A 27499-nucleotide genomic window follows, 5' to 3' on the forward strand; every position below is an offset into this window, starting at 1 on the left:
GCGCTTGATGGCCACATCCATGGACAGCAGCCCGCTGACTTTGACTGCACCCCCGGACCAGGACTTGACTGCCAACAGTCCGCCGCGCACCCTCAGCTGCGCCAGGAGCTTCTTCTTGTTAATTTGGGCCAGCATTCGGCCCCGCCTCTTCCTCAGGAGCAACAGCTTCCTGCGCGTTTCCCTGCTGAGCGGCACGCCCACCAACTTGCCGTCCCGCATGATGCTGTGGATCACCACCCGTTTCTTCTTCTTGCGCACTTTTCCGCTCGCCTCCGGCTGTTTTCTGGGGCGGTAGTGAAACGGCTGCTGGGACACTTGCTCCGGCGCGGGCGGCGGCGCGGGAGCGGAGCCGCTCAGGTGTTGCGCGTGAGCCGAGGCGCCATAGCCGGCGTCGTAGAAGGCGGGCGAGTAGCTGGGCGTGTGCAACTGCTCCACCCGTTGGCCGTTGCGGTCGATGCCGTGCTGCGAGAGCTTGTGGCGCACCAGGCTGTTGGAGTAGGCAAAAGACTTGCCGCAAACCTGGCAGCGAAAGGACTTCTCCAGGCCCGCGCCACCACCGTGTACCGTCTGCTGGTGCGCCGTCAGGTGGAAATAATGGCGGAAGGATTTCCAGCACACGGTGCAGGTGTAGAGCCTCTGCGAAGGGGTCCCGGACGTGGGAGACTTGTCCTCTTGCGGGCAAGACGAGAAGAAGTCTGAGGTTCCCTGGTTGGCCACTTGGCCAATGGCGGCGGCAGCGGCGGCTCCTTTGATTCTTCTGCCCTGGTTGTCGATCTCACCTCTGCGGTGCAGCTTGCCATGTCTGACGAGGCTCTGGGCATAGGCAAACATTTTCCCGCACAGGTTGCACTTGTAGTTCTTCTGGCCCGAGTGCACAGTCAGATGTTTGGTGAGGTGGAAAGGTTCCCGGAACATTTTGCCACAGATGTCGCAGGCATGCGGCTTCTCGCCCGTGTGGACCCGATTGTGGCGACGCAGCGTCTCGGCCCGCCTGAAGCGCTTGCCGCACAGCTGACAGCCGTACGGTCGCTCCGAGCCATCGCCGGGCGGCGCCGGACTCCGTCGCCTCCTGACGAGGCCGTCAGGGTCTCTCTTCTCTCTGGGTTTGCGGGGCCGCCGGGGCTTGGCTTGCGGCTGGCCGTGGTGCGACAAGGGCACGGTGGAGCCGTTGATACCCGGCGAGGACGTCGGCCCGCCCAGGTTACCGAATCCCAAGCCCCCCAGCAGCCCCCCGATGATGTCCCTTCTTTCTCCGTCCCTGCCTTCCGTGTTGATGTCGCAGGAGGCGGCGGCAGCGGCGGCAATCGCCGACATGGCGCTGCTGGTGACCTCATCCTCAGAATCGTCCAACAGAGAGGAGAGAGGAAGGTGCGGTGTCGGCTGCTGCTGGTGGTGGTGGTGCGGTGGCGGCTGCTGACTCTGCGGGTGCGGGTGAAGGGTCGGCGCTAAAGGGGCCTTCCGAAGGGTCGGGTTGCTCATGTCCCCGGCGAGCGCGGCGTCCGGCGAGTAGAGCGATGACGCCTGCGAACGTCTGTAGTCGTCGTCATAGGACACCTGGCCGGGGTAGCGGTTTCTCGAGTAGTCGCCAGCGTATTTATCGTCAAGAATGACGGCGTTGTGATCCGAATGACGCATTTTTCCACCACCGCCCGTGTTGCCGGCTGAGCCTCCGGCGGTGCTGCGGTTCTTGGAGCTCCGGGGAGGTTTTCCGCAGGAACCCGAGGCGGCGTGGTTGAGAAGGGAGGTGCTCTCGCGGAAGCAGCGTCCGCAGGCCGGGCAGCGGAAGGGCTTCTCGTCGTGGATCTTCTCATGGCGGGTGAGTGACTCGCGCCGGTTGAAGGACTTTTGGCAAATGTTGCAGATGAAGGGGCGGTTCTCAGAGTGCGTGACGCTGTGTTGGATCAGGTGCCCGCGTTTCTTGAATTTCTTCCCGCAGTCACCACAGCAGAAGATCCTCTCGGGGCTCGGCGACGTGTGGTTAGACCTCCTGCCATGGGCGTCAGGCGTCAGGCCATGGCTGCGTAGGTGCCGCCGCAAGCTGGAGAGATGCGTGAAGGCTTTCCCGCACTCTCCGCAGTGGTAGAAGGATTCGGCTTCGGCTTGGCCCGTTTCGCTCCGACTGCGCTTTTCTCTGGATTTGGGCCCTTGCCGGTCGCCGTCTTCCGGCACAGAAGCAGAAGCGGACGGGGCAGACGAGGATGACGAGGAGGAGGAGACGGCGGAAGACGACGGGTGTTGTGATGGCGACGAGAGCAGAGACGATTGCTGCCGCTCGCTCATCTCGACGCCTCCGGAAGCCCCTCCCGCCAGACCCGAAGCTGATGAATTGTGCCGATGGCTGCCAGAACTGCCGTGAGCATGAGTCTCCGCCTTCCTTTGCGGCAGGTATCCCGCCATGGCTTTTTTTCGCCGGCTACCGCCACTGCCACCGGAAGAGGCCTCCCCCGATTTGGTGCCGTCGTCTTTGGGGAGAGACAAGTGAAGGGGCAGGGGCAGGGGGAGGCCCGCCTCCTGCTGCATGAGGGAAGCAATCTGATTGGACGACAGGACGGGAATGCTCTGAAAATCAAATCCCCCCAGGGGAGCCGGCTGGGGGGCCGGGTGCAACGGGTGGGGGTGGTGCGTGTGACCATGGGGGTGAGATAAGGCGTGTGGAGTCAGTTGTTGCTGCTGCTGCTGCGGAGCTTGCGATGCCGAGTGGCCGTGGGAGGAGTGCAGGGCAGGGGGAGGGGCCAAGGACGAGTTGGACTCGGCGGAGCCCTGGCCAAGACCCAGACCCAAGTGGTTGTGAGTCCCCTGCTGGACCAGGAACTGCTCCAGGCCACTATTGGCGGGGACTCCCGAAAGGAAGTACTGGTTGGCTGCCAGCATGCAGCTGAACTGCTGGTGGAGGCTGCGGGGGTCCGACTGGTGCCCCACGAGGGGCACCGGCGTGCCACCGGGGGGGTTGCCGGAGGCAGACGCGGAGGTGGAGGTAGATGAGGAGGAAGACGAGGGTCCAGAGGAGGGCTGCGGCACCGACAGACCGGGATGCAGAGGTGGAGGCGGTGGGGCCGGGAGGACCCCAGCCCCGCCGGTGGCGGCGCTGCCCCCAAAGTCAAAGCGTCCCATTCCCGAATGCAGCTGCTCCTGTGCTAGCGCCGCTTCGGCCGGATGGAAAGGTCGCAGGAACTGAGGATAGCCCGACGAGGAGCCGCCGCCCCCGCCGCTTAGCTTGCTTGACTTCCTGGAGCTGTGACTCGACGACGATGTTGACGAAGATGACGACTGACTCTGGTGCGAGATGGATGTGGGAGGGGCGCTCATCTTGGCGAAGAGGGAGGAAGAGTCGGCAAAGGCGTTGCCGCGGGAGGCGGGCAAGCTCCCCAGGCCGAGGCCAGACAGCAGACCACCGGACGTGTCTGCAGGCGCCTGGTGCTGCTGCTGAAGCTGCTGCTGATGCTGAAGCTGCACCTGCTGCTGGTGGCTCAGCTGACGGTCCAAGCCCAAACCCTTGAACTGATGCGCCTGGTGGCCGCTCAGCATCTCCAGGATCTCCATGGGGTACTTGCTGAACTGGAACATCTCCCAAGCCAGCCAGGGCCCAGAGGTACCGGGGTCAGAATAGTCCACGCTTCTCCACAGATCAATTTCTCATTTATGCCGGCGAGGAGACCGTCTGGGTGGAAAAACGTGGTCCTGCCCGCCTTTGGGGTCCTGCAAGATGGAGAAGAGTCAATGGGGTTGTGTGGTAGAATGCCATCCTCCCTCCGCAAGTCCGATGTGGGACAAGCAAAATCACGTTACGGCAACAGACAAATCTAAATTTGGGCCGTCACTAACATTTTCTTTCATAATCAATCAAGCAAACTGTACCAATTATTCAGTGATTTGGACCACACGCATCTTAATTTCCATCCCTTCATTTAAAACCTGTGGTTTCAAATGCACAAACAAATCCAAATGAGAATTCAAATCCGACGCTTGCAAGTCTCTCACTTTGATAAGACGTGACAACAACCACAGGATGAAACAGACTCAGCCACTGTCAATCACGGCAAGCTGTCACTCAAACTAGCATCACTGACAGCATCGCTATTTAGTTAGCATCTTTTGTTATTTTGCTTGTTGTTGCTGACATCAACACAACTATGACTCTCCGCAGGCATGTGCGTGTGTCTTACCTGCTTTGTGACGCTCGGCAGGGGGTGACCGAGCTTGATTTTGGGGGTGACGACTTGGCTCAGCTCTCAGCTTGTTGGAGTCGCCTCCATCAGCAAGCGGGCAGCGAGCTAAGCGTGGACCAAACAGAACAACATGAGTGTACGGACGGCCAGTTATATGGACAGATTACGTGCCGGCTCAGTTAATAAACGTACAACTCCGCGGAATGAGTAGAAAAAAGCAAAGAAACCGAGAGTAAAAGTGGACAATCTGCGATGCTAACAGTTTAGCCAAGAGGCTAGCTTCTGACTAGCTCAATGCTAACGGACGAGGTAACCTTAAAGACAAAAAGTACTTACTTGTTAGAAAAAACAACCACAATAAATAAATACAAATAATAGCAGCATCCTCACCTCCAAATGCTCGAGTGAAAACGGGTCCAACATAAGCGCCGTCTGGTTTGTTCCGCCCGGGATAGCTAAGCTAAGCTAACCGAGCTGAGCTAGGCCTGTTTGGCGAATGGTCGGAGCCGGTGCGGCCCGCTCGCCATTGTCACCGCCGCCTCGTTTCCACCTTTTGGCTGCCTCAGGTGCTCCTGCTCTCCGCGGCGGGTGTGGGGGGTGCGGGGATGGGGGGGAGGCTGCTCGCCTGGCTCTCCACCCCGCGTCGGTACTCGCTCGCTCTCGCTCGCCCCCCACCTTCTCGGTGGGTCGGAGCCCCGAAGTGGTCGCTTCCTGTACGGAACGCGCGCTGGTTCCGGCCCGGGTACAACAAGGCCGCGGTTGTCCGGCCACGACCACCGCCCCGCTTTCACGCGCCTGCCAAATAGTGCGCCACTCGTCGGTACGGCGCGCGTGCACGTTGGGCTTGTTGACACCGCGCGCGCGTGCGTGCCGCTTCATAGCAATAAATCAATTCTTGACTTTTACTCGACATGCGTGTGATTGTGTGGCTTGCACTTGACACGAGCCGTTTGTTTTGTGTGCATGTGTTTAATGTTGTAATTCTGGGTTCTACATGAAGTGGTGACCGCTCTGTTGCTGGAGACCAGTCCATTGTTTGTCCAGTCTTGGCATGTGAAGCATTCCCTTTTGGATGGCCCCCAACATGTTTTGTTGATGGGATCTAGGCGAGAGCTTGATGACCTCCTACCCATATGTCCCCTGAAATTGACCAGTCTCCCCGGTGACCAATCCAGGGCCTAGGCCGGGGGTGGGCAATTAATTTTTACAAGGGGCCACATGAAAAACCTGAGTTATGTCAGAGGGCCACACCAACGATAATATAAACCTGCTCAACTTCATTCCATTGTAATATGCACTAAATTTTTTTAAATCTATTTATTTTAAATAGCTGGTACTGGTAATTAGAAGACTACAATTATTCTGTTTATATTTATATTAGGCTATGTGAAATTGTGGTGTATAGGTCAAATAAAAAAAATCATTAATCAGTACAATTTATTCTTAACTTCTTTAACTTTTCCTCAAACTGTGAATTACAACACATTTATAGAAACATCAATGTGTCCTCAACCCGCCTTGTTACGGTACGGCGGCAGAGTAACACATTCTCAAATGCGCTCTTTTCCTCCGGGCATATCAGTGCAACAGAGTCCAATAAGCACTCCTTAATAAACTCTCCGTCAGTGAACGGCTTACTTTTTCTAGCAATTTTGCGGGAAATGACAAAACTTGTTCCTGGCCGCTGCATCTCTGTGGGCTTGCAGTTTTGCTAGCAATGCATCAGCCTCTGTTGCGCGCTCTTTATTAGACAGATTTCTGTATTTTTCCTCATGCTTGGTCGTGTAGTGGCGACTCAAATTATATTCTTCAAACACAGCGACCTGTGTGCCACAAACCAGGCACACGGCTTTACCTTTCAGTTCTGTAAAGAAATACTTAGCAGTCCGTGTCTTGTTGAAAACACGGCACTCGTCAACTTTTCTTTTCTTCGCGTCAGCACACATTTTGAGGGCAGCATTACTTCGCGCTGTTCACGCACAGCTCACATGCACGCACGCTAAACGGAAGTGCGAAGCCTTTCAAAATAAAAGCGAAACAGTTGTATTGCATGTACGACACTGATTTTCATTTATTTATTTATTAAGTTGTAATCAAATGTAATTTATGATTGCGGGCCGGACAGAGACGCACAAAGGGCCATATTTTGCCCGGGTCTGGCCGAGGCTGTCCCTCACCCAAAGTCAGCTGGGCCAGACAAATAGGATGAATTGAAGAAGATGAGAACAAAGTTTTGAAAGGATTTATTTTCCATTGTCAAACATAATGATTTGTACAAAGAAGAAAGGGGGGGGGGGGGGGCTGTGAGGTCTTTCTTTGTCCCGTAAGGACAACATTGGACGTGATGTCCTAAATAGTCATTTACAATTTGAGGTATGCAGAGAAACTTACAAAGATTATATGGCCGTGATTTCCACGCACACGAGTGCGCGATTCACCGAGATGTCTTTTCGGGTTTTCTGAGGAGGACAAATAAGAGGGCTCAAGTGACTTTGGTCGATGATAACAGTGATTGATCCTCTTTTGACACTTTTCGCAAAATTGCTGAGGCTCGGCCTCCCAAGGAGGAGTAACGCACGCTATGACATCATCAATGTGACATCATCCGTTTTGGAGTTGAGAATGGGCTACATCAGCAAATCAAAGGCTGTTTATTGCAGTGCATCACAAGCCCAAAGGCGGCCGTTTGCGAGGCCAGATCTGACGCCTTGCTCCACGACACCCTTTTGGATTCTTTTAGCTGCTGAGTTTTTTCTTTTTGCCGCAGGAAACAACCTCATTTTCAAACGATGGATGGCGGAACAATTCAACGGCCTTCCCTCAGCGCTTTGTGTTTAAAGGGTTAAAATGGCACGTCGTCCGACACAATTTTACAAATCAAGCCCATTGCTGTGCTCGGGCAACGCTTGTTTCACACATCCTGTCAAAAGAACAAAAACAGGCAGAGGGCCGTATGACAACAAGCGACATCATCAAACTCAAGAAAGCAAAGTGGCTCCCTCTTCCAGACACCATAAGAGTCTTTCATCACACCAAGTGATGGTCATCCTATCCTTGTTTCTACTTCCTGGTTTTAAAATTACCGGCATGCTCTAGAAAATGTAGTTTTCCTCCATTTTGTGGGATTATACGTTTGGAATTTTGTTCGCCTTTGTGGAGCAGAAGGTCGAACAGCAAATGGGAACCAGATGGGAGCGCCTTGGTCTCGGCCTTTCAAAACTGGCCTTGGAAAAGACGCAAGTCTTGCAAACCCACAGGCGGACCGTGTGCCCCCCCCCCCAAAGGTCATCACTTGTTGCGCGTGTATAGCCCTTAGCGTCATTAGCATCCGAGTCTCGGCGCTCGGCATTTTTGCAGGATGTGGCTCGAGTCTGGGCCTGTTGGCCAAAACCCGGGCGAGCTTTTTGGCTATTCACAACGTGCCGTCGGGAAGACGAGCAATTACGCGAGTCGAGGTGCCGACGAAAATTGAATTGAAAAAAAGGCCCAAAATAAAGTTGTGCCTCGCGATACGAGTCATTTGTTCCGCAGCCACGCTCGCATCTCAAAGCATCTTCCGCAAAGTCACTTTTGGATGGCTTTGAAAGCTCAAAACTTGATTTGGAAGCTAAAAAAATGCCATTACAAAGTCCAACGAGATGGCAAAGATATAAGGAAGTTTCTTTTTTCACAAACCTTGGAATGAGGGAGAACGCAAATGAGAGCTCCCTTCCATTCTTTTCCTCCTCCATCCCACCTTCTTTGATTTCCGCTCCCGGCCGTCTTACAAGGTCAGTCCTGATTTCTTGCTCTTTTGGGCTCCTTTGGGCACCATAAGAGGCAAAAACGCTCTCCGACCTTTTGCGTTAAAACTTCTCGCGTGTGTGTGTGTGTGTGTGTGTGTGTGCATGTGTGCGTGTGTGTGTTCTTCTTACGTTCGGCAAACATGGACGGCATACCGGCGTCATGCAAATGCATTCTTCCACCAAGATCACACTGTGACCTCGTTCTTACTGGCAGTCCTCAGGGCGCCGGCGCCCGGGATGAAGTGGAGTTGCTCCAAGGTGTTCTGCCGCTTGCCGGCGAAGGCGGCGCGTCGGGCGGACGGGCGGCTCTCCCAGCCGCCCGGCGTGGGGTGCGAGTTCATCTTTACCATGTGGTGGCGCTCCATGGACGGAGTACCACAGATGTTCTGCTGTGACTGCGCCTTGTGCTGGTGGCTCAGGCGACCTACAGTGGGCATGGCGGCGCCGCCGCCGGCCCCTTCCGCCATCAGGCCCATGGCCAGCAGCTGGTCCTCAAGCCGCTCGGAGGACATCAGGAGACGCTCGTGGGACCTGCCGACATTAGTTGGAGTCTTAATAAAATTTTTGACTCTGCGTGTCAGTGAGTGGGCGTGTCACCTGCGTAGCAGCGTCTGCGAGTCGACGCCCCTCCCGCCGGCCCCCATTGGGTTTCTGTAGTAGCGCTGCTGCTGGCTGTTGAGGAGGCGCGACAGTGTGTTACCCTCGCCCAGCGCCAGTAGCTGATCCTGCGAGCGAACGCGGCGTGGCGGCCGCTCCAAACCAAAGCTGTCTCCGACGTAGCGAGCGGGCAGCGGGTAGGGGTTAGGTGTGGAGGGGGGCTCGTAGGGGCGGGGCCGCCAGCCGTCAAGCGGCAGCGTGCCCCGCGACCAGCCCGTCACGTAGTCGCCCGCCAGCGGCAGCTGGTGCTGCGACGAGTAGAAGGACGGCGGCGCGTTGGTCGAGCGCCGCTTGGCCGAGCGGTAGCCAGGATACTCGTCCCACTCACGCTCTGAGACAAAAAAATAAAAAATCAGACATGCCCTTCAATTGCAAAAGCGAAAAAGGTGCGCGCACACTCCCGGACCCACAAAGACAAAGTGAGCTGGCGGCCACCTCACCGAGCTTCTTGAGCGAGCTGTATCTGGTGATTTCGGGCTTGACGGTGGCTTCGTAGGAGGGCGGCAGCTGCGCCAGGTTGTGAAAGGAGTGTGAGAAGGAGGCGTGACTGGGGCCACGCCAAAGCTCGCCGCCCATCACGCCGCCGTGGCTGCCGATGAGTTTTGGGCCCGATGACAGTTGTGGTGTGCTCATGTTGTTCATGCGCCCGCCTCGCTCTGGAGACACACGAAAAAAACGGGTTAGTACATGGCTGCATGTAGTCTCCCTGCCGACAGCAAAAAAAAAAAAAAAAAAAAAAGCCCCACAATTGCCAGCTCTCATCTGGTATTGGCAACCCTCATCCCCCACCACCTCTCATTCGTGCGCACGCAGCGACAAACCAACAGTACATCCACGCACACGCAATGACCGAGCGATGCGAGCATCGGCACTCTAAAGATCTCCGCACTTAGGCTCTCGGAGAGTGTTCGGCGTCAATGCACGCACGCTGAAACACACTCTGGCCCTCACATGCGCACTCCGCAACACGCACCCACACACTGACATCCAAACATACAAAGTAACACAAACAAACAATCACAAACATTGCACGCTCGTGTTACGATTCTTGTTTTGCAAACAAAGAGACGAAGCCGACTGCAAAAAGCAGCACGAGTATCGAGCTGCGGTCCGATCAATAGTGACAAAAATGATCTGAACACTTTTATGTAAGAGCAGCAGTGCGGAGGTTGCCTGCGCGCATTTGCAACCTGGACACTTGTTTTTATTACATCACACGCGCACATTAAGACGCAAGTGGCCACTCACTGCGGTTGTCCTTGCTCTGCAGGACGGGCGTGTAGACGTTTTTGGGCAGGCGTCCGTCGGAGACGCTCGACATGTTGTTCCTGTCTCCTGGACTGGACTGATGACGCAGGATGTCCACCAACGACCTGTCACAAGCAGACAGACGCCGTAAGCCAAAGGGGATCCTTTGGCTTCGGAAGCGGCATCTCACCTCGGCACGTTGGCGTCTCGGTTGCGCGGACGCCGTGCCACCTTGGCGAAGCCGATCCGCACGCCCACGGCCGCCACCAGCGTGAAGGAGATCACGCCGCCGATCACGTAGGCCGTGCTGTCGGGACCACACAAGAAAACACGTGATGCATAAATCTGTTCCGTCCTGTTGCGACCGGTCGCAGATGTCCGTCTGTGCGTACCCACCTGCTGTTCTGCTGCCGGAGCGTCTCAAAGTCCGGGTCGGGCTTGTTGTCGGCGAGCACGGTGACGGGCACCAGCGGTTCGGCCCAGTCAGGCGACTTGTAGTTGGTGCAGGAGTCCTGGTCCAGACGGTTGCGCTGGTGCTCGCAGCAGAAGCGGTAGTGGCAGGTGCCGCAGCAGTAGATGTAGCTTCCCTTGGAGCAGTTGAAGGTGCTGTCAAAGTGGCCCATCACGTCAAAGTAGCCTCTGCAAAAGCGCAAAGTCGGCACCTTTAAGACCAGTCACGCTCGGGGCTCCGTCAACAGCAGAGAATTCAAACATAAATACGTGTGGTTATCATTATGCGTGCCATGTGACATTCCAGTCTTGTATCTCTAAGCTAATAAGAGCTAATGTGCTTTTTCGGCACTTTGGCAAACATCCGCCGTGCCACGACTGAGCAGTCGCTAGGCAACAGGAGGACGCCTCCGCAAACAAGCGGCGGCGTCCCACACCTTGCCATATCCTACCTGCACACGTCCACATCGACCAGCTGCCTGGGGGGCGGGGCCACCTGGGCAGCGCCCAGCGGGGGCTTGAGGGCGTCAGCAGTCACGTTCCTGGGCAACATGGTCTGGGGGAGGGGCTTGAGGGGTGGCGGGGGGCTGTCGTCGTCCTCCGCCGCCTTGTAGCCCCTGAGGAGGAAGAGGGTGGCGCGCTTGTCGGACGGAAGGGCGGGAGGCGGCTTCCTGACATCGTTATCGGCAGTTACCGTGGAAACAGCAAGGCAGGAGAGAAGCAGCAGGGAGCAGCAAGATATCCCCGCTGAAATTGTGGCTTTCATCGTCGTGTTGATGCGTTATAAAAAGACAAAACGGGGTGTTGCGGGATGACTTCTAAAAAGTAGCAAAGTTTGGATCTGGCACCTGAATGTAAACGTCAACGTGTGTTCGTGTAAACGCAGCTTGTTGCTAGGCGGCCCGTTTAAACACCTTGAAATGTAAACTCGTCACCGTCCAAGCGGGAGCACAAAATGGACAGAAGGAGGTGGAGTGTAAACATCGAGTGTTGTGTGTAAACTTTGCTTCGGCGCTAGCTTCAAGTAAAAGTTGAGGAAGCCAAGCCGCAAGCGGATGACCAGCAGCTGGAGGAACCTCAAGGCAAATGCGTGATAGATAGAAAGCCTCACGGGGAGCCACGGAACCCGAGAGGAGGAGCGTGGAGGCGGTTCCGATGCAACCCCAGAGGTGGAGGTTGGTGGAAGGGGGAGGGGCGGCCTCGGGGAGGGGCGGCCTCCGGGAGGGGCGGCCTAAGTGCGAAAGTGGCCCTTGCGCGACGAGTGTCTCTGCTCTGAATTGAGCTGGCGCCAGCAAAACAGAACGGGACGGCGCGCTTCCGCCCGCACACCGGACATGAACGGGCCCGGACTCATCCGTCAGCCGAGAGGAGGGGGAAGGGGCGTGGCCCGGAAGCGGCTTGCAAGGCTTCGGCCTCGGGGGCTGAGCGCTTATGGATTCATCCACAGGTGGACGCCAGGTCTGCGCTGGGGTGTAAAGGGATTCCAGTCCGCCTCTGGAAGAAGACCAGGAGGAGGAAGACTGCTCCACCGTCCCCCGATGAGGTTAGACAAAGTGGCCAAAGCTCAGATCACAATTTTTCTGCTTCTTGTTGATGTGACGGTGAGTTTGGCGCCGGAGTTTGCTTTTGGACATATGTAAATTCTCCGGGGCGCTCACGGTCTCTTCCACCTTCTCCCCGCACTGCAAGACAGAGATGGCATTTATGTGACATGGCACCATTCCGAGATCAAGATGAAAATCAGTTGTTCTTATTGCCGCAAAACGGCTCCGGTCCACCAGGTGGCAGGATGCACGCAAGATCATTCATCAGCAACTATTGTTTTTTTGCTGCCGGTGCTTCAAGATACGCTTGGAGAAGTTCAGCACCCAAAAAAGACAAAATCATCGAGCTCATTTTTGCAGTTTAGCTGCGGCATTCCCAGCATTTCCCACAATGCACTTGACCCGCCCACGCCGCGCGGGCGGCTGGCCGCTTCTTGACTCGACTCCGACGTGGGCGCAAAAAAAACAACGTGCACGTCCTCGCCAACGCTCGCTCCTGCCTTGTGATGACTATCAAAATAAAAGAAGTTAGGCATACAACTACAACAACCAGTGACCAGCAAAGTCAAAGGAGGGGTGAGACTATAAATGCAGCAACTGTTCACGCTGTCTTTCGAATGTAAATGGCAATAAATGATTTCTATAGATGACCTCATTATATCTGTCATCAAGTAATGATATAATTCAAGACAGAAACAGCACACCAAAGAATTTGTCACTTTTCCCTGGCTCTCCTCAAGGGTCAAGGGTCAACCGGAGCCTATCCCAGCTGACTTGGAGCGAGAGATCACCCTGGACTGGTCGCTCGCACTGCCATTCTCACCTGTGGGACACCTTGCTATTCAAATCAAGCTAACATGCTAACACAAAACAATATTGCGGTTGTAGGTGTTTGTCTGTATGTGTGTGTGTAAGCGTCACATCATTATCATGGATGTTACGATGAGTTTAGGTGCACATGACCAACGGGCAGCTGGAGGCACCTCATTTCATCCCATAACACACGGGCACGCGCACACACAAGCAGCAGCTGTCGAGAGACGAGGTGATCAAGCAATTGTTTTGCAGCATGCTGCATTCACGTGCAGTGCAAGTTAAGTGTGTGCGTGTGAACGTATGCGTGCGGCAGTACGTCTGTCTTTTGTCTCTCTATGCGCGTGCACACAGACCCTTACAAGGTGCGCGCGTCCTGCATGTGTGCGTCTGCAGTATTGAGCCAAGATGGAGGTTTGTTGCATTGTGCCGAGGCGGCGTTCGCGCGTGCACGAAAAAAGGCGCTCTGCGCGCGTATGGCTGCAACACTGCAGCAGCACAATCACCCCCCCCCCCCCCAAAAAAAAAAAAAAAAAACATTCTCTCCCCTACCGCACCCGTTTTTTTTTTTTTTTGTTTTTTTGCACCAAGCTAAGACATTATGTTACATCTCCTCACCCGTTTGCTGCATGGCAGAGTAGCCCGGGGGGGGGGGGGGGGGGGGGGGGTGACAGGTGTCATTGAAGAGACGTACGTACGCACCTGTCGTGTTGAAGCGTGGCGCGTGGAAGAAACTGCGTCGAGGTTGTGCCGTCCATTTGTCGTGCAAACCTCTTGGAAGAAAATAAACAAAACAGAACGTATAAAAAGCAGGTGGTTCGGTGCACACTCGTGCAGTGCGGTCCGGACGGCTTTCTGCCCGCCGCTGCACCTCTCGTCCGTCCGTCCGCCGCCTCGCAGCTTGTTTTTTTTTTTTTTTTTTTTTTTTTTTGCCCACGTTCGACTTGTTCAAGTGGCGCCAATCGGCCAATCAGCGCGCAAGCTCTTGTCGGGCTGCGAACTGATTGGCCGGGACGCGTCCTGGGGGAAAGCAAAAGGACACAATCATCGACTTGTTCGAGTCAAACACATTAGCCACACTAACAACCTGGACTCCGTTAGAAAAAAATACCGTATAATGTATATCATCTAAAAAAAAAAAAAAGAACACATGGAATATAATTTTCAAATTGCAAAGGCAGCCAATGGGAAAAAAGCATTCGTTGGCCACTCAACATGCAGCAATTATCTGAAGGCAAGACAATTTCTTTTGCCACAATAAAATGTTCGTTTACAAGCCAATCATGTCAATCAATCAATCAACAACATGTAACGTTGAGCACAAATGACGAGCCCGTCATTTGATAGCCATCACAAAAAGGCACTTTTTTGCAAGACCCAAAAAGCTGTCATCAGTTACCATGACGACGGTGGCGGCCCGCTCATCCGACATGTTAATTACCAATCGTTTTGTTTTTCCTGCCTTTCTACCCAAAGATGTTAGTAGGCGTAACTGAAAAAAGTTGTCCTCAATTCAAGAGCAAATGTCTGCACGTACCTGGAAAATGTAGTGAAGTTGGCTAAGGGAGTATTTTCTTAGCAGCGTTGTGACGACATGAGAGCGCAGGTGGAAGCGCAGGCGGCCATCCGGCCCACGTTTGACCCGCTAGCCATCCTCCTGCTAGCGTCGTCATGGCAACGCACGTGAAGCAACTGCGCTCAAGGCGGCTACGGATAAGGCGGGGAGCCCACAGCGGCGCTGACTTGAAGCCACCGGCGACCACCTTACGTTGCCACTCACCAAAACCGGCCTAACTTGGATGGCCGTTTTTTTCCCCCGAAACCAAGAAATCTGAGCGTTAATCTCATAGACTATATCCATACAAAAAATGTACCTGCAGCAACAACAAAAACATGGAGAAAAAAAAAAAAAAAAGACCCTACAGTCATGAAAACCAAATCGGCGGTGGGTGCTGGTTGGACCAGAAGCTTTTAGCGCCATGCGTGTCCATACCAAGTTAGCGAACGTCAATGCTGAGCAAGCGGCACGCTGGCCAGCAAAGCGGCCGCGTCAACAAATTCAAAACGCAAAAACTCGCTTCATTCATAAAACATCAGCAGGGTCGGTCCCATTCCGCGAGTCGCAACTTGACGCGACGATCTGAAGTCAGCCAGCGAAAGGAGTGTTCAATTCCGTCGTAAACAACAAATGTAGTTTTCAAATGGTGGAGGGGAATAAGGGAAGAGCCAACATGAAGGCAGCAGCAGTAGATTTTCTTATTTTGGCATTGAGCTAAGGTGTGTGTAGTTTTTTTTTTTTTTAAGCCCATACATGGACACGTACGCTGTTAATAATGCAGAATTCTACATTTATTAGAAAGAGTGTCTTTTTACAGAGGACCTGCACACGCGTCAAAAGTACTACAAAGTGCAGTTTGAGCTGTTTCACTGCGTACATGATTTATTAATCAACATATGGATCTGCACAGTAAAGGGAGAGGGAAGGGACAAGGGGGGCGGGGCCTCTCTATGCGCAGTCCGGAAAAAAAAAAAAAAAAAAGCTGACACTGATCAAATGTCCATGCTAACGTTTTGACACGATTAATTAGGAAAGCATCTAGTATTCGCTACGTGCGTGCTAGTTCACGCCGCCTGTCACCGGAACATCACGTCTGCATCGCTACACTTGGTTCCATAGCAATCCGTTCTGATTGGTTTTGTTTTGTTTCATTTTAATTTTAAAACCATCCTAGTGTTGGGGAGCGTTTTTGAGGTTGCGATGGATTTTTCATTGCTGGACGGTGGATGCTCGCCGGTCGGCCATCTTGCTTGCTGCCTTCCCGACGGGTTTTGTTTGATTTTTGCATAGTTGGATGAGAGAGAGGACGCGTGTGATGTAACCTCCTGAAAACATGTAGCCTTCCGTTTTTTTTTTTTTTTTCTCTTCCCTCTCCCAACGGGGTTCCCGGGCCGGATGCTCAGTTCCAGAGTTTGAGGAAGCTGTCCCAGGATCCCGTGCAGACGCCCATGCCGTCCTCGGGAACGCCGGTGCAGCTCACGCGATTGTCGTGGCCGGACAGAACGCCTGCGTGAAAAGACAAACCAGACTGAGCGCAACAGCCAATCACACGCCTGCCTGTGAGGGCTTCACAGTTTTTAAATATTTATTTTTAGCACCCTCAAAGCCTGTCTGTTAGGCTTGAGGCGGGACCGCGTCCAATCCGGACTCAACTAGGCACCCGACTTGCACCCGGTGGACTCACCGACTTTCTCGCCCTTGAGAGAATCCCAAATGTGGCAGTTGAAGTCGTCGTAGCCAGCGAAGATGAGGCGGCCCGAGTTGGAGAGCGCCACCGACGTGACACCAGCGTTCAGGCTGCTGTCCTGGTAGCCGATCACTTCCTGGTCAGCGCGCAGATCGTACATCTTGCAGCTGCAGTCGTCCGAGCCCGTGATGACGGCGTTGCCGCTCGCAAAGAACTGCGGGCGGGCGAGGACAAACGATTGGTTGAGAGAACAATGCCGACGCCGCTTGCGTGTGTGCTTTCTTTCACGCGTGCTTTCTTTCACGCGTGGAAAAACATAGATGCTGCGAGTTAGCGTGATGTGTTAGCATTTCTCTAGCAAATGATACGCTCGGTTCCAACTTGAGCATCTCACAGCGATGGCGTTGATGTCACTGGTGTGTCCGATGAAGGTCTGCTTGCAGGTTCCTTCCCGGATGTCCCACAGCTTGGCCAGTGAGTCGCAGGCACCGGAGATGAATTGGTTCATGTCGGGGGACAGCGCCAAGGACATGCAGTCGCCGATGTGGTTGGTGAACACCACCTTCTGCTTGCCCGTCTCCAGGTCCCACAGGCAGCTGCGAGCGCAGGACGGGACGAGTTAAGAGGCGGTAGACGCGAGAGGTCGGCCGACGGACCGGGCGGCGGGAGGCTGACCAGGTGGTGTCGCCCGAGGCCGTCAGGATCTCCGAGTCGCTCAGGAAGCGGCAGCAGGACAGGTAACCTTGGTCATCGGAAACATTTGCTTAGCTCGCCACCGAGGTCATTTTGTAGAGTGGACGAGCGAGGATGACCCCCCCCCCCCCCCGTGAATTGAGAGAGGTGCGCTTGGTCACCTGTGTGTGCGTCCAGCTCCCGGAGAGTCTTGGGGCTGGCCGCCTTGATGTTGTACACGGTGCACATGTTGTCCAGACCACCGCTGGCCACCAGGTTCCCGGAGGGCGCAAAGGCCACGCTCATCACCCAGGCCGACTTGAGCGGGACGGCCACCAGCTGCGACAGCAAAAAAACATAGAGATCACGCCTGGTCCCGGCTACCCAATGAGGAGCCAGACGCTGTCACATAACGATGGCAGCGGCGACTCACCTTGTTGCCCGTGAAGGTGTCCCACACTAGAAGTTTGCCATCCTGCGACGCACTCACCATTTGCCTGGCACACAAGGTCATCAAAAGTCTCGGCAGTTAGCTTAGCAAGCTAGCACAGCCCGTGCGGCGTCACTCACCTGGAGTCGGCGGCCCAGTGCATAGCGTAGATTTTGGCCAGGTGACCTTTGAGTGTCTTCCTCTGCTTGAGCTGAACACGACCCACCGAGGCCACGCCGCTCGCCGCTGATGTCATGGTGGTGTCGTTGACGGCCTTGCGCGCCGCCTGGTGCAGGGGGAGAGCCGGCCTTCAGCCAAACGGACGCAGGCAACTTTGGTGATGTTTGAGCTGGCTCACCTCGATCTTGGCACGCAGCCCGTCGCACTCCTTTTTCAACGCATCAATCTCAGCTTTCTCTGCTGCCATGGCGACAGTGGCGAGGGGACCTTAGTGGCTGCAAACTGGAACAAAGCAAAGCAAAAGCGCACAACAAATTAGAGTAAACAACTGTCAAAGTCTACGCCAGCCGTTATTTTGGCCGTATTTTGCAAATCCAAATTAGCTAACCCCGCTTTGGGGCCTGACGCAGTCCATGACGAACTAAAGACCACTTTAACCGTGGCCTGAATACGTTGACACGGGTCACCTCCCGACGTGAAAGATTAGACATGTACCTGATGGACGTAATCCCGCCTAATGCTGTCAACGTTCTGATGACAAGCGACAAACCCGGAAGCTCGACCCCAAAAGCGTGAACTCCACCGGGAAGACTGAACCCTAACCGCTTGATGCGCCCAAGCGGGTGCGGCTAGGCCGGACCGGGTGTGGATAACGGCGACCCGCATTTCAACATTTTCCCCAAAGGTTCTGTTGCTAGGCTCCACGAGATTGCAAGGGGGTGACAGCCATATCTATGGACAATCTCTAAAGCGTGAATATGAACTTTGTGCTTTGTGCTCCTTAAGAGTGAAAAACAAAACGCGAACGGAGCTTTTTGCAAAGAGTCAGCTGCGCAACTTTTTGTCTTAATTGGAAGGTTCTTTGCATTTCAGCTCGGTTTTTTTTAACTCGGACTCATCTTCTGTGTGCTGAGAGCTTACTCGCTGGCTACAAATGCAAATTTGCGTCCTCCTGCGAGCACTTATCACAAATGTTTTCCACCAAGAAAAACTTGTGGCTATTTTATCTGTTGCCTGATCTTCATCGAGAATAAGTGTGAATTGAGAAGATCTCAAGGGGTGAAAGGCTGCAAAACGGTGCGTGTGGTGACGAACCACGGGCTGAAAGTGGCCGTGCAAATCCCTCAGGAGATCTTTTACGGGAAGCTTTAGAGGTGAAATCTCCTGTCATCCGATTAGCGGCCGCTCTTTACCCCGGCCGGGATCAGGACGACCCCGGGACGTTCTCAAGGAGGACGGGGAAAAAAAAGTGAGGTTGGAAGAATGGACCGGGAAAAGTTGCCCCAAAACCAAAGAGTGAGAGAATCCTGCCGAGGAGATTGTGGCACCTCAAATGTTGATCTTCACCAGCAAATACGGCAGGTGACACGTGAGAAGAATCCTACAAGCTGCTCTTTTAAAGTTCTACTGGCACCAAAAAGACCCAAAGTGTCTACGCCGGCGGGTCCCAAATCCCAAGCGGATGCACGCTCACCTGTGTCCGTTCTATCGCTGGATGCTCCACAATCGGGCGTTGCTGCTGCTGCTGCTGCTGCTGCTCGGCCGCTGTTGCTCGGCTGCTCTGGGACGGTGACTGCTCGCTGGTGCGCGACTGCTCCTCCGCTCTGCTGGCGCCGATCAGGATTGCGGCGGATGAAGGAGATCAGTAATGAAGGGATAAAGCTCAAAGATGGAAATAGAGAAAAGGAGACAGCCAGAGCCACAACCAAAGCGAGCGTGGTGAGGAGGCTAAACCGATTGGGAGCTCGCGGGGGAGGAAATCAGGTTATCGGCTCGTCCAATCAGTGCCATGAGGAAGAGGAAAAACGGGAGAGGATGGGTCGCTGGGAAAGTCCAAGACCGGCAACGCCTGGGAAAAAAAAAAAAAAAAAGGACAAAAAGGAAGGGGAGAGGCTGCGACTGGTCGCTGCTCAATGTACCTGCAGACAATTGACTGGTCGCCAAGTCAACATCATCAAACATCTCGATGTTAACGTACGCGTTGACAAGAAAGTGAAAGTTGTGACATGAACACATCTTGACAAGTGAAGGAGTGGTCACCAATCAATGTCAGAGTAGATCCAGACAAAAAATGATTGGTCACTCGTAAACCTCATGCCACACAGATGACTAATTGATTGGTCACCAGTCAATGTCAGGATAGATGCATACAAAACAGAGACAAAGAATGGACTGGTCACCAGCCATTCTCAGGGGGTACGGTGCCAAGCAAGCATCAGCCTTGAACGTGCTTCAACTTATTGGAATCAGTCACTCCGAGCTCTGTCATTGGCCGCCGAGAGTGCCCTTTCTTCTTCTCCTGCGTACGTAAACTAATTGGTAGCTTTTTTCCCCAGGGTGGCCAATCGCTGACGGCTTTGTTAGCGCTAACCAGCTGAGCCCGCTTAATCGCCGTCTAATGGGATATCCGGGGACGGCCAATCTCGTTAGGGACTTAGGCGGGGGGCGTCAACAATTTGTTCTCAACTTGATTCTTTAGCCAGTTTTTGACTTCTTGATGATTTTTTTGGACTGTATTCTTGATTTGGTCCTTCAGGCAATTTTTGACTTGGTTCTTGACATTGTTTTACAGATAACCATAAATGTTTGTAAATTGGCAATTCTCTCACTTGTGATGTCAGACTTTGCGTCATACATTTGAAATTTTTTTAACAAGCAGTATTTTGACGTGTAGAGAACAGCCATTGCCCGCATAACAAACAACAGAGACGTCATGTCTTCATCTTCACGTGTTTATTGACATGTGTGGCGGCAACTAATGAGGTGGTCTTCTCAGCCATCCAAAGTTAACTTGTGAACAAAGTCAAATATTCTTGTCGATGTTGATTCAACAACGGGTGGGCTGTTTATGTGGGGCGCTCCCTGGGACGGGTGACGTACTGCCACCACAGAGGCGGAAGGTCGCCCTCCTTGCGGGCCGGGGGGAGGGCTTCCGAACTGGGACCCTCGGTCGTGGTCTCGGCCTGCAGCTGAGCCACCTGGAATGTCACAAGGCGGGGGGGGGGGGTCTCAGCTTATTGAATCTCCCAAATCAATGTTTAACAACATTATTCTGGGGAAGATGCTTTTGGGTGTGAACGACTTTCATCGTTTGGGGATATCAAATTTACATGACAAACAATCATAAAAGCACAAGATGGGGCGCACCTCTTTCTCCCAGCTGAGCGCCCTCAACTTCTTCCACTGCTCCCTCTTGGCAAAGTAGTCGGGGTAGGCGGCCTTCTCGGACGGGTGCCAATGCTCCAGGACCCACTCAGGCAGCTACCGCCAAAAAAAAAGTTCAAGTTCAAATATATTTCGTCATCCACTGTCCACATTGATCAAAGGAAGACCACACGGACTGTTATTCCCGTGCAATCCAGCAGAGGGCAGTAAAAACATTATTCACAAAAAAGGCTATAAAAATGTCCAAATGAGAATTATTGCAATAGAGCTAAAAGAAACATTTCAGGGCTTTGCTAAATCATCACATGCATCAGAAAGAAACAATGATTCGCCACTGCTTTTGTTGAGGCCTTAGGTATAAAAAGTACAAGCGATATCGATACTTGGTATCTATGAGGATCAGTCTGATGTGCTAGCTATATTTTCTTCACTAGGAATATTTTTTGGAGGGGTGTGATGGAGCAAAGCAAAGCGTGACAAATGAAGGTGTGGTAAAGGGTGGGGTTACCTTGTAGCACTCGTAGCGCTCGTAGGAGGTGCCGCCGGGCGAGTCGGGGAAGATGTAGGGTTGCGGATGCTGGTTTTCCCAGAACTCCTCCTCGCCCAACTTCAGCATCTTGGTGGCCTTCATCATGTCCTTCTCGTTCTTGTTGTCATCGAAGCGAGCGCGCAGCAGGCACGCGTAGAAGCGGTACTTGTCCCTGCAGTCGTCAGTAACAACTTTTACAATAAATTTAACTGGCTTTGTATGAATGTGAAGGAACTGAAAGGTCAGCATAGTGACGACCTGCATTAATTCTTATGATTATTTACAGAATTACAAACAATAACATCAATCTTGTTCTACATATACCATGATTCCATGGTGTTTACAGTTCGTCCCAATCTTTCATTTTTATTTGTTGTGAAATGTCATTTTCTCCACTTCTCCCTTAACAACCTCCGGTCAACCTTTTTCGTGATCATAATGATGCTAAAATGGGCTGCCAAGAGGAAGTCAATGACAAAAACCGGCACCTAAAGTCTTGAGGAAATGCAGGCTAAAAAACACATTCTCGGTCAGATCAATCCAAAATTCATCTAACAGTGACATGCCTGCCAAGCCGTTAGCTTAGCCATTAGCTTAGCCGTTCGCGCGACGCCGTCGTACAGTCATGTCAGAAATGTTTCCGGGTTTGTGCCTCTTACCGATAGATGCACCAAGACTCGATGTGTCGCAGCGATTTCTTGTACAGTCGCAGCACTTTCTGCTGGTGGCTGAGGTAGGCGGCGGCCATCCTCCCACTTTGTCGCTTGGCTTGTTTAGCTTCCCTTTCGTGTCACCTTCCAGTTGAGAGCGCGCAAAGCACTCTGGGAGTTTGTGGAGTCATGATTTTGCCGTAAACCTGGAAACAAACGCGCAAAATTAAATACGTTCTCGAGATGCGTTTGGCATTGCTGTCTTTGTTTGTTTGTTTGTTTGTTTGTTTGTTTGTTTGTTTGTTTGTTTGTTTATTTCGAACATTTAAAGAAATACAAGAAAAGAAAGTAAAAAATACTGAAAATAATAACTCCATAGTACAATAGAAAAGAAAGAAAAGAAAAAAAAAGACTGCGTTATAAATTTTCACTTTATCATAAAATCTTATTTGTTTGGCATTGCTGTCTTTGTTTGTTTGTTTGTTTGTTTGTTTGTTTATTTGTTTATTTCGAACATTTAAAGAAATACAAGAAAAGAAAGTAAAAAATACTGAAAATAATAACTCCATAGTACAATAGAAAAGAAAGAAAAGAAAAAAAAAGACTGCGTTATAAATTTTCACTTTATCATAAAATCTTATTTGTTCAAAAGGGAGTAGAAGGAAGCCTAGGCTTATCTAGCTCTACCCCTTGTAACCACATGTTTGCTTGATTCCGTCAAGATTTGTCCATTTTCAGATATGTTAAAGTACACATATATACATGCATGTACACATACATACATACACACATGTATATACACATACATACATACATACATACATACATACATACATACATACATACATACATACATACATACATACTACACACATATATACATATACACACACATATACACACACATACATACATACATATATATATTATACATACACACACTTATACATACATACACCTCCTTTAGATAAACACAAAAGCAGTTTAAACACCTGGATGTTACGGTATCCCATCAGTATTTTGCCTTTATACATTTTTTTAAACTGAGGTAAAGTACTACAATTCTTTAGTTCGTCACTGCTGGTGTTCCATAACTCCACACCTTTAGCTGTTATACAATGCAACTTTAAAGTTGTTCTCACCAAATCTCTTTTAAACATAAGTGTTCCTCTTAAATAATAGGTACTTTCCCTCCACTCAAACAACCTCTGGATACTGTTTGGTAATTGATTATTTTTTATCTTGTACATGAGTTGGATGGTTTTAAAATCGACTAGATCATTGTATTTCAGTGCATTCAGTTTTACAAAAAGAGGGTTAGATGGTTCTCTGTAATCAACATTATTTACAAGTCGTATTGCTTTTTTTTGTAGAATGTAGATTGGATCTGTGTTTGTTTTGTATGTGTTGCCCCACACCTCCACACAGTACATAATGTATGGGAGTATGAAGGAGCAGTACAAGGAATATAATGATGTTTGGTTTATAAGATCTTTTACTTTATACAATACTGCCAGTGATTTTGAGATCTTTGATTTGATATACATTATATGTGGTTTCCAACTTAATTTTTTATCTATTAGCACTCCAAGAAATTTTACTTCATTCACTCTTTCTATTTCTATATTATTTATTGTAAGAATTTTGTCTGTGTTTGTCGGACGGTTTCCAAATATAATATACCTTGTTTTACTTAAATTCAATGTAAATTTATTTGTGTCAAACCAACTCTGTAATTTTTCCATTTCAATACCCACAGTATCCAGTAGTTGGTCCAGGTCATCCCCACTACAGAGCAGATTCGTGTCATCTGCAAAAACTACGGCCTTGAGTAACCTGGAGACCTTGCACATATCATTAACATACAAAATAAATAACAAGGGGCCTAATATTGAGCCCTGAGGAACCCCACACTTTACCTGCTTTAGTTTTGATTTGAAGTCCATTAATTGCACATATTGATTCCTGTTTGATAAATAACTGTTTAACCAAGTGAGTGGCATACCTTGTATGCCATATCTCTCAAGTTTTGTTAACAGTATTTCATAATTTACAGTATCAAAAGCTTTCTTAAGATCCAAGAAGACACCTACAGCATATCGTCTATTTTCAATAGCTGTTGTTATTTGGTGGTTCTATTTTTCCGAAATCCGAAACTGTTGGTCACACAGTATATTTTGTTTTGTGATGAAATCATCAAGCCTTTTATAAAATATTTTTTCTAGTATTTTGGAGAATTGTGGGAGTAAAGATATTGGCCTGTAATTTGAGAATATGTGTTTGTCCCCAGCTTTATATGTCGGAATCATTTTAGCTGTTTTCATTTCACTCGGAAAAACACCATTTGTCAGGGATTGGTTGCAAATATGTGTTAGGGGTTTCACCACACTTTCAATAATATTTTTAACAAGTGACATATCTATCCCATTACAATCAGTTGACTTTTTACCTTTAAATCCTCTAACAATTTCTATTATTTCCGTCTCATCCGTTCCCCTTAGAACCATACTTTTGGCTATGGGTACATCCTTAATTAGGTCACTTGTACTCCCTTTTTTTGGTACTTCTTCCGCCAAAGTAGGCCCAATACCAACATAGTAATCATTAAACTCCTCTGCAATCATTGCAAGTTCATTTATAGTTATATTGTTACTGTTTACAAATTAAGAAGGATATCCTGGCTTTCCAGTTCTGTTTTTAATAATTTCATTTAACACTTTCCATGTTATTATTGTGTTACTCTTGTTTTCCTCCAGTTTCTTGCTATAGTAGTTCCTTTTACTGTTTCTCATTATTTTGATCAATTTGTTTTTATAGGTCTTATATTTTAATTCAGCTTCTTTTGTTCTTATCTTTAGGAAATCGTTGTATAACAGGTTTTTTTTCTTGCAAGCGTTTAAGATTCCCTTTGTCAGCCATGGTTTTTCCACTGAATTGTGTTTGACTGCTTTCCTTACGATTCCACCTCCGGCCCTCCCTGTGTGGAGTTTGCATGTTCTCCCCGAGCCCGCGTGGGTTTTCTCCGGGCACTCCGGTTTCCTCCCACATCCCAAAAACATGCTTGGTAGGCCGATTGATCACTCCAAATTGTCCCTAGGTGTGAGTGCGAGTGCGAATGGTTGTTTGTCTCTGTGTGCCCTGCGATTGGCTGGCAACCGGTTCAGGGTGTCCCCCGCCTACTGCCCGATGACGGCTGGGATAGGCTCCAGCACGCCCGCGACCCCCGTGGGGACTAAGCGGTTCAGAAAATGGATGGATGGATGGATGCTTTCCTTACAACCGTAAGCCGTAAACCTGGAAACAAACGCGCAAAATTAAATACGTTCTCGAGACGCGTTTGGCATTGCTGTCTTAAATAGTTATTGCGACATTTTATAATATTTAATATTTTATTTCCATTTTAACCCAAGGCACTATCTATATCCTGTCACAACGAATCTTGTGTCACAAACATTCGACAAATGAAAACCGTTAGGGAAGGCAGGGGTCGTGGCCGGTTAACCAAGCATCCTAAATGAAACCTGAAAACGACCTGAGCCAAAATAAGCACATTTTAAATCAACACAGCATTACTATGTAAGGCACTATTCTACAAAGACTTGTTATGGAAACCAACAACGGGCTTTTGGTTGCTCTTGGAGCCACGTCAGATACTCTTTTAGGAGATTTACGGTAATCCTAAAAAACACCCCGGATGAAGGCTGCACGTGTGTTGTTGACAAGCAGAATTCGCTCAACTATGGCCCGGCACAAATTCATCGGTGAGGCACACATCCCTAAAGAAAATATCAACACTGTTATTGTTCTAGGTCATGGATCTGTCCTGAGTTAATGACACTAGCTTTCGCTAAATGTCAAAAATGGGTTTACAATAGCGTGTCATTGAACCAAAGAAAAAACAATCTACGGATGACAGTTTTGGGGAATAATTTTGGGATCGGATCATCTACATTATGTTTTGCGTCCGTGCATCAGATATTGGTGTGAATCTGACGGATCCCGTGTTCCGGGGGCTCTCCAGAGGCAAGCGCAAGCACCAAGGTAAGCATGTTGCTCCGTCACGTTGGCTGCGCTGCTTTCACTTTTGGCCTTGTTGTGATCCCGCAGATGACTTCCATGACGTCATCGACAGAGCCGTAGACGCGGGCGTCCAAAAGGTGACGCCCAACTTGTTCGGCCACCGGCGCTGTTATATGAATACATTGTCAATTGATCATGTGTCTGGTGTGTAGTTTGTTATCACCGGAGGAAGTCTGGAGGACAGCGAGGAGGCAGTCAAACTAGCCCACAGCAGAGGTAGCCGTGGCGATCACAGCTTTTGGGCTTTTTTCATTGGTCACTTTACTTTCTGATGCTTTCTCGCAGACGGCTTCTACTGCACGGTGGGCTGCCACCCGACCCGCTGCAGCCAATTTGAGGAGAGCGGTGACACCGAGTATCTGGCACGTCTCCTGCGTCTGGCAACAGACAACCCGGCCAAAGTGGTCGCCATCGGGGAGTGCGGACTGGGTGAGTTGCTGCCAATCAGACTGTCCAAAGAGCGATTCCCTCTGGTTTCCTGTCTTTGTAGACTTTGACCGGCTGGAGTTTTGCCCCAAAGAGACGCAACTCAAGTAAGTGCAGCACGTCTGCCCGCCATTTTACCAGCTCTCCGTCATGGTTTTTTTTGTTTTTGGATACCTGCAGATACTTTGAGATGCAGTTTGATCTGGCCGAGAAGACCAAGCTTCCCATGTTCCTGCATTGCCGCAACTCCCATCAGGACTTTACGGGTGAGTCACAAGGTCCGCTTCGGTCTCACACAATCTGACCGTCCTCTCGATTTGCAGACATCATGAGGAGGAATCGAGACCGATGCGTGGGAGGCGTGGTGAGTCAGTCGAACGTCTCGGGGATGTTCGGTCCAACCTTTGGTTTGACTTTTCAATCCCGGCGCCAGGTCCACTCCTTTGACGGGACGGCGGAGGAGGCCGCCGCCCTCATCGAGTTGGACCTCTACATCGGAATCAACGGCTGGTGAGAGCCAGCGCACTTTGGGCAAACACTTCCAAAAGTGATTGCGTAATCTTTGCCATTAAGACCGGTCCATTGCGCCACGGCGTGCAGTCGGGTAACGAGCAGCTAGCGCTAACGAAACCCGCCCTCTTCAGTTCCCTGAAAAGCGAGGCCAACTTAGAAGCCATGAAGCGCATCCCCACCGAGCGACTGATGATAGAAACGGGTGAGTTGTCCGGAGCAAGCGGACGTATCGGGCTGATGTGTCGGGCTGACGTTTCGGTTCGTTTCCGGCCGCCAGATGCTCCGTGGTGCGGCGTCAAGACAACTCACGCCGGCTTCAAATATGTCAAGACCGTCTTTCCCACCAAGAAGAAATGGGAGGCAGGCCACTGCCTGAAGGACAGGAACGAGCCCTGTCACATCATGTGAGTACCACCGGGTCCAGAAGGGGGTGGCTGAAACACACTGCTTTTGGTTTTGTGTCTTTTGGTGCAGACAAGTTCTGGAGGTGATGGCGGCGTCGAGGGAGGAGGATCCCTTGGAGCTTTCCAACATCATCTTTGACAACACCAACAGGCTCTTCTTCTCCTCTGCCAGATGAGCGCAAGCAGCCATGAGCGCAATGCCACCATGTCCGTTTAGAAGGCTCGTTGGCTGTTTTTGCGCGCCTCCGCCTTGACTGGGCCACCGGTCCGTTTTCTAGATATGCCCTGATTTGATCCTGTGCCCCGATATTGACCCGGACAACTGTTGGCCTCGAGTCGGCTCGCAGCGCTACAGTACGGAAAAGCGACGTCGAGAACGGTTACTTACAAATACAATAAATTGCTTTTGCGTAACCATGAAGACTTGAAATAGTTCTGTGAATGAAAACAAGTAAATCAAAGGTGGCCTGAAAGGTTAAGTCAGCAGGGCCAGCGGTTGTCAAGCAATGTGTTTATAGAAGTCACAGGGCATGTCAGTGCCA

General features: G+C 51.0%; 5 protein-coding genes across 5 annotated transcripts in view; 1 reads left to right on the forward strand and 4 right to left on the reverse strand.

The window, feature by feature from the left end:
* Nucleotides 1-5001, reverse strand: part of znf865 (zinc finger protein 865) — a 6412-nt gene extending 1411 nt beyond the window's left edge. The window contains exons 1-3 of the mRNA XM_049750767.1: nt 4557-5001; nt 4164-4271; nt 1-3696 (exon numbers count right to left, since the gene is read on the reverse strand). The exon at nt 1-3696 is cut by the window's left edge and continues 1411 nt beyond it. Of these exons, the coding sequence (XP_049606724.1) occupies nt 1-3564 (3564 nt within the window). The 5' untranslated portion in view covers nt 3565-3696; nt 4164-4271; nt 4557-5001. The remainder of the gene's footprint in view (nt 3697-4163; nt 4272-4556) is intronic.
* Nucleotides 5002-6393: 1392 nt separating this feature from the next.
* Nucleotides 6394-13672, reverse strand: LOC125986859 (protein shisa-7). The gene is made up of 8 exons (XM_049750772.2): nt 13366-13672; nt 10759-11988; nt 10253-10495; nt 10047-10163; nt 9857-9981; nt 9049-9264; nt 8549-8939; nt 6394-8482 (listed from the first exon to the last, which is right to left on the reverse strand). The coding sequence occupies exons 2-8, from the start codon at nt 11070-11072 to the stop codon at nt 8137-8139; spliced, it is 1752 nt and encodes a 583-aa protein (XP_049606729.1). The 5' UTR covers nt 11073-11988; nt 13366-13672; the 3' UTR covers nt 6394-8136.
* Nucleotides 13673-14994: 1322 nt separating this feature from the next.
* On the reverse strand, nt 14995-19761 carry gnb3b (guanine nucleotide binding protein (G protein), beta polypeptide 3b). The gene is made up of 9 exons (XM_049750782.1): nt 18665-19761; nt 17369-17472; nt 17151-17296; nt 17014-17077; nt 16763-16919; nt 16584-16650; nt 16303-16504; nt 15906-16122; nt 14995-15727 (listed from the first exon to the last, which is right to left on the reverse strand). The coding sequence occupies exons 2-9, from the start codon at nt 17435-17437 to the stop codon at nt 15621-15623; spliced, it is 1029 nt and encodes a 342-aa protein (XP_049606739.1). The 5' UTR covers nt 17438-17472; nt 18665-19761; the 3' UTR covers nt 14995-15620.
* Nucleotides 19762-19908: 147 nt separating this feature from the next.
* Nucleotides 19909-21715, reverse strand: ndufb9 (NADH:ubiquinone oxidoreductase subunit B9). Its single transcript, XM_049750795.2, has 4 exons — nt 21544-21715; nt 20864-21056; nt 20338-20451; nt 19909-20168 (listed from the first exon to the last, which is right to left on the reverse strand). Exons 1-4 carry the CDS (start codon nt 21630-21632, stop codon nt 20037-20039), a joined length of 528 nt encoding a protein of 175 aa, XP_049606752.1. The 5' UTR covers nt 21633-21715; the 3' UTR covers nt 19909-20036.
* Nucleotides 21716-25164: 3449 nt separating this feature from the next.
* tatdn1 (TatD DNase domain containing 1) lies at nt 25165-27378 on the forward strand. Its single transcript, XM_049750783.2, has 12 exons — nt 25165-25295; nt 25510-25575; nt 25642-25691; nt 25767-25830; nt 25900-26043; nt 26105-26147; nt 26221-26306; nt 26364-26404; nt 26474-26550; nt 26685-26755; nt 26831-26957; nt 27028-27378. The coding sequence occupies exons 1-12, from the start codon at nt 25229-25231 to the stop codon at nt 27131-27133; spliced, it is 942 nt and encodes a 313-aa protein (XP_049606740.1). The 5' UTR covers nt 25165-25228; the 3' UTR covers nt 27134-27378.
* The last annotated feature ends 121 nt before the right edge of the window (nt 27379-27499 follow it).

Source organism: Syngnathus scovelli, chromosome 19 (genome assembly GCF_024217435.2).
Source record: "Syngnathus scovelli strain Florida chromosome 19, RoL_Ssco_1.2, whole genome shotgun sequence".
NCBI lineage: Eukaryota > Metazoa > Chordata > Actinopteri > Syngnathiformes > Syngnathidae > Syngnathus > Syngnathus scovelli.

What these genes read in the sequence shown, in the direction of transcription:
- LOC125986859 (XM_049750772.2), bottom strand. Translation starts at nt 11,072, where the DNA reads ATGAAAGCCACAATTTCAGCGGGGATATCTTGCTGCTCCCTGCTGCTT. An exon ending in GTCGATGTGGACGTGTGCAG is followed by an intron (nt 10,496 to 10,758) that starts GTAGGATATGGC and finishes GCGCTTTTGCAG; the next exon opens with AGGCTACTTTGACGTGATGG. An exon ending in CAGCTCGCTCAAGAAGCTCG is followed by an intron (nt 8,940 to 9,048) that starts GTGAGGTGGCCG and finishes TTTTTGTCTCAG; the next exon opens with AGCGTGAGTGGGACGAGTAT.
- ndufb9 (XM_049750795.2), bottom strand. Translation starts at nt 21,632, where the DNA reads ATGGCCGCCGCCTACCTCAGCCACCAGCAGAAAGTGCTGCGACTGTAC. An exon ending in GAGTCTTGGTGCATCTATCG is followed by an intron (nt 21,057 to 21,543) that starts GTAAGAGGCACA and finishes TGACGACTGCAG; the next exon opens with GGACAAGTACCGCTTCTACG. An exon ending in CGCTCAGCTGGGAGAAAGAG is followed by an intron (nt 20,169 to 20,337) that starts GTGCGCCCCATC and finishes GTGACATTCCAG; the next exon opens with GTGGCTCAGCTGCAGGCCGA.
- gnb3b (XM_049750782.1), bottom strand. Translation starts at nt 17,437, where the DNA reads ATGGCAGCAGAGAAAGCTGAGATTGATGCGTTGAAAAAGGAGTGCGAC. An exon ending in CACTGGGCCGCCGACTCCAG is followed by an intron (nt 17,078 to 17,150) that starts GTGAGTGACGCC and finishes CTTGTGTGCCAG; the next exon opens with GCAAATGGTGAGTGCGTCGC. An exon ending in GTGACATCAACGCCATCGCT is followed by an intron (nt 16,123 to 16,302) that starts GTGAGATGCTCA and finishes GCCCGCCCGCAG; the next exon opens with TTCTTTGCGAGCGGCAACGC.
- tatdn1 (XM_049750783.2), top strand. Translation starts at nt 25,229, where the DNA reads ATGAAGGCTGCACGTGTGTTGTTGACAAGCAGAATTCGCTCAACTATG. An exon ending in CAAACTAGCCCACAGCAGAG is followed by an intron (nt 25,831 to 25,899) that starts GTAGCCGTGGCG and finishes GCTTTCTCGCAG; the next exon opens with ACGGCTTCTACTGCACGGTG. An exon ending in AACGAGCCCTGTCACATCAT is followed by an intron (nt 26,958 to 27,027) that starts GTGAGTACCACC and finishes CTTTTGGTGCAG; the next exon opens with ACAAGTTCTGGAGGTGATGG.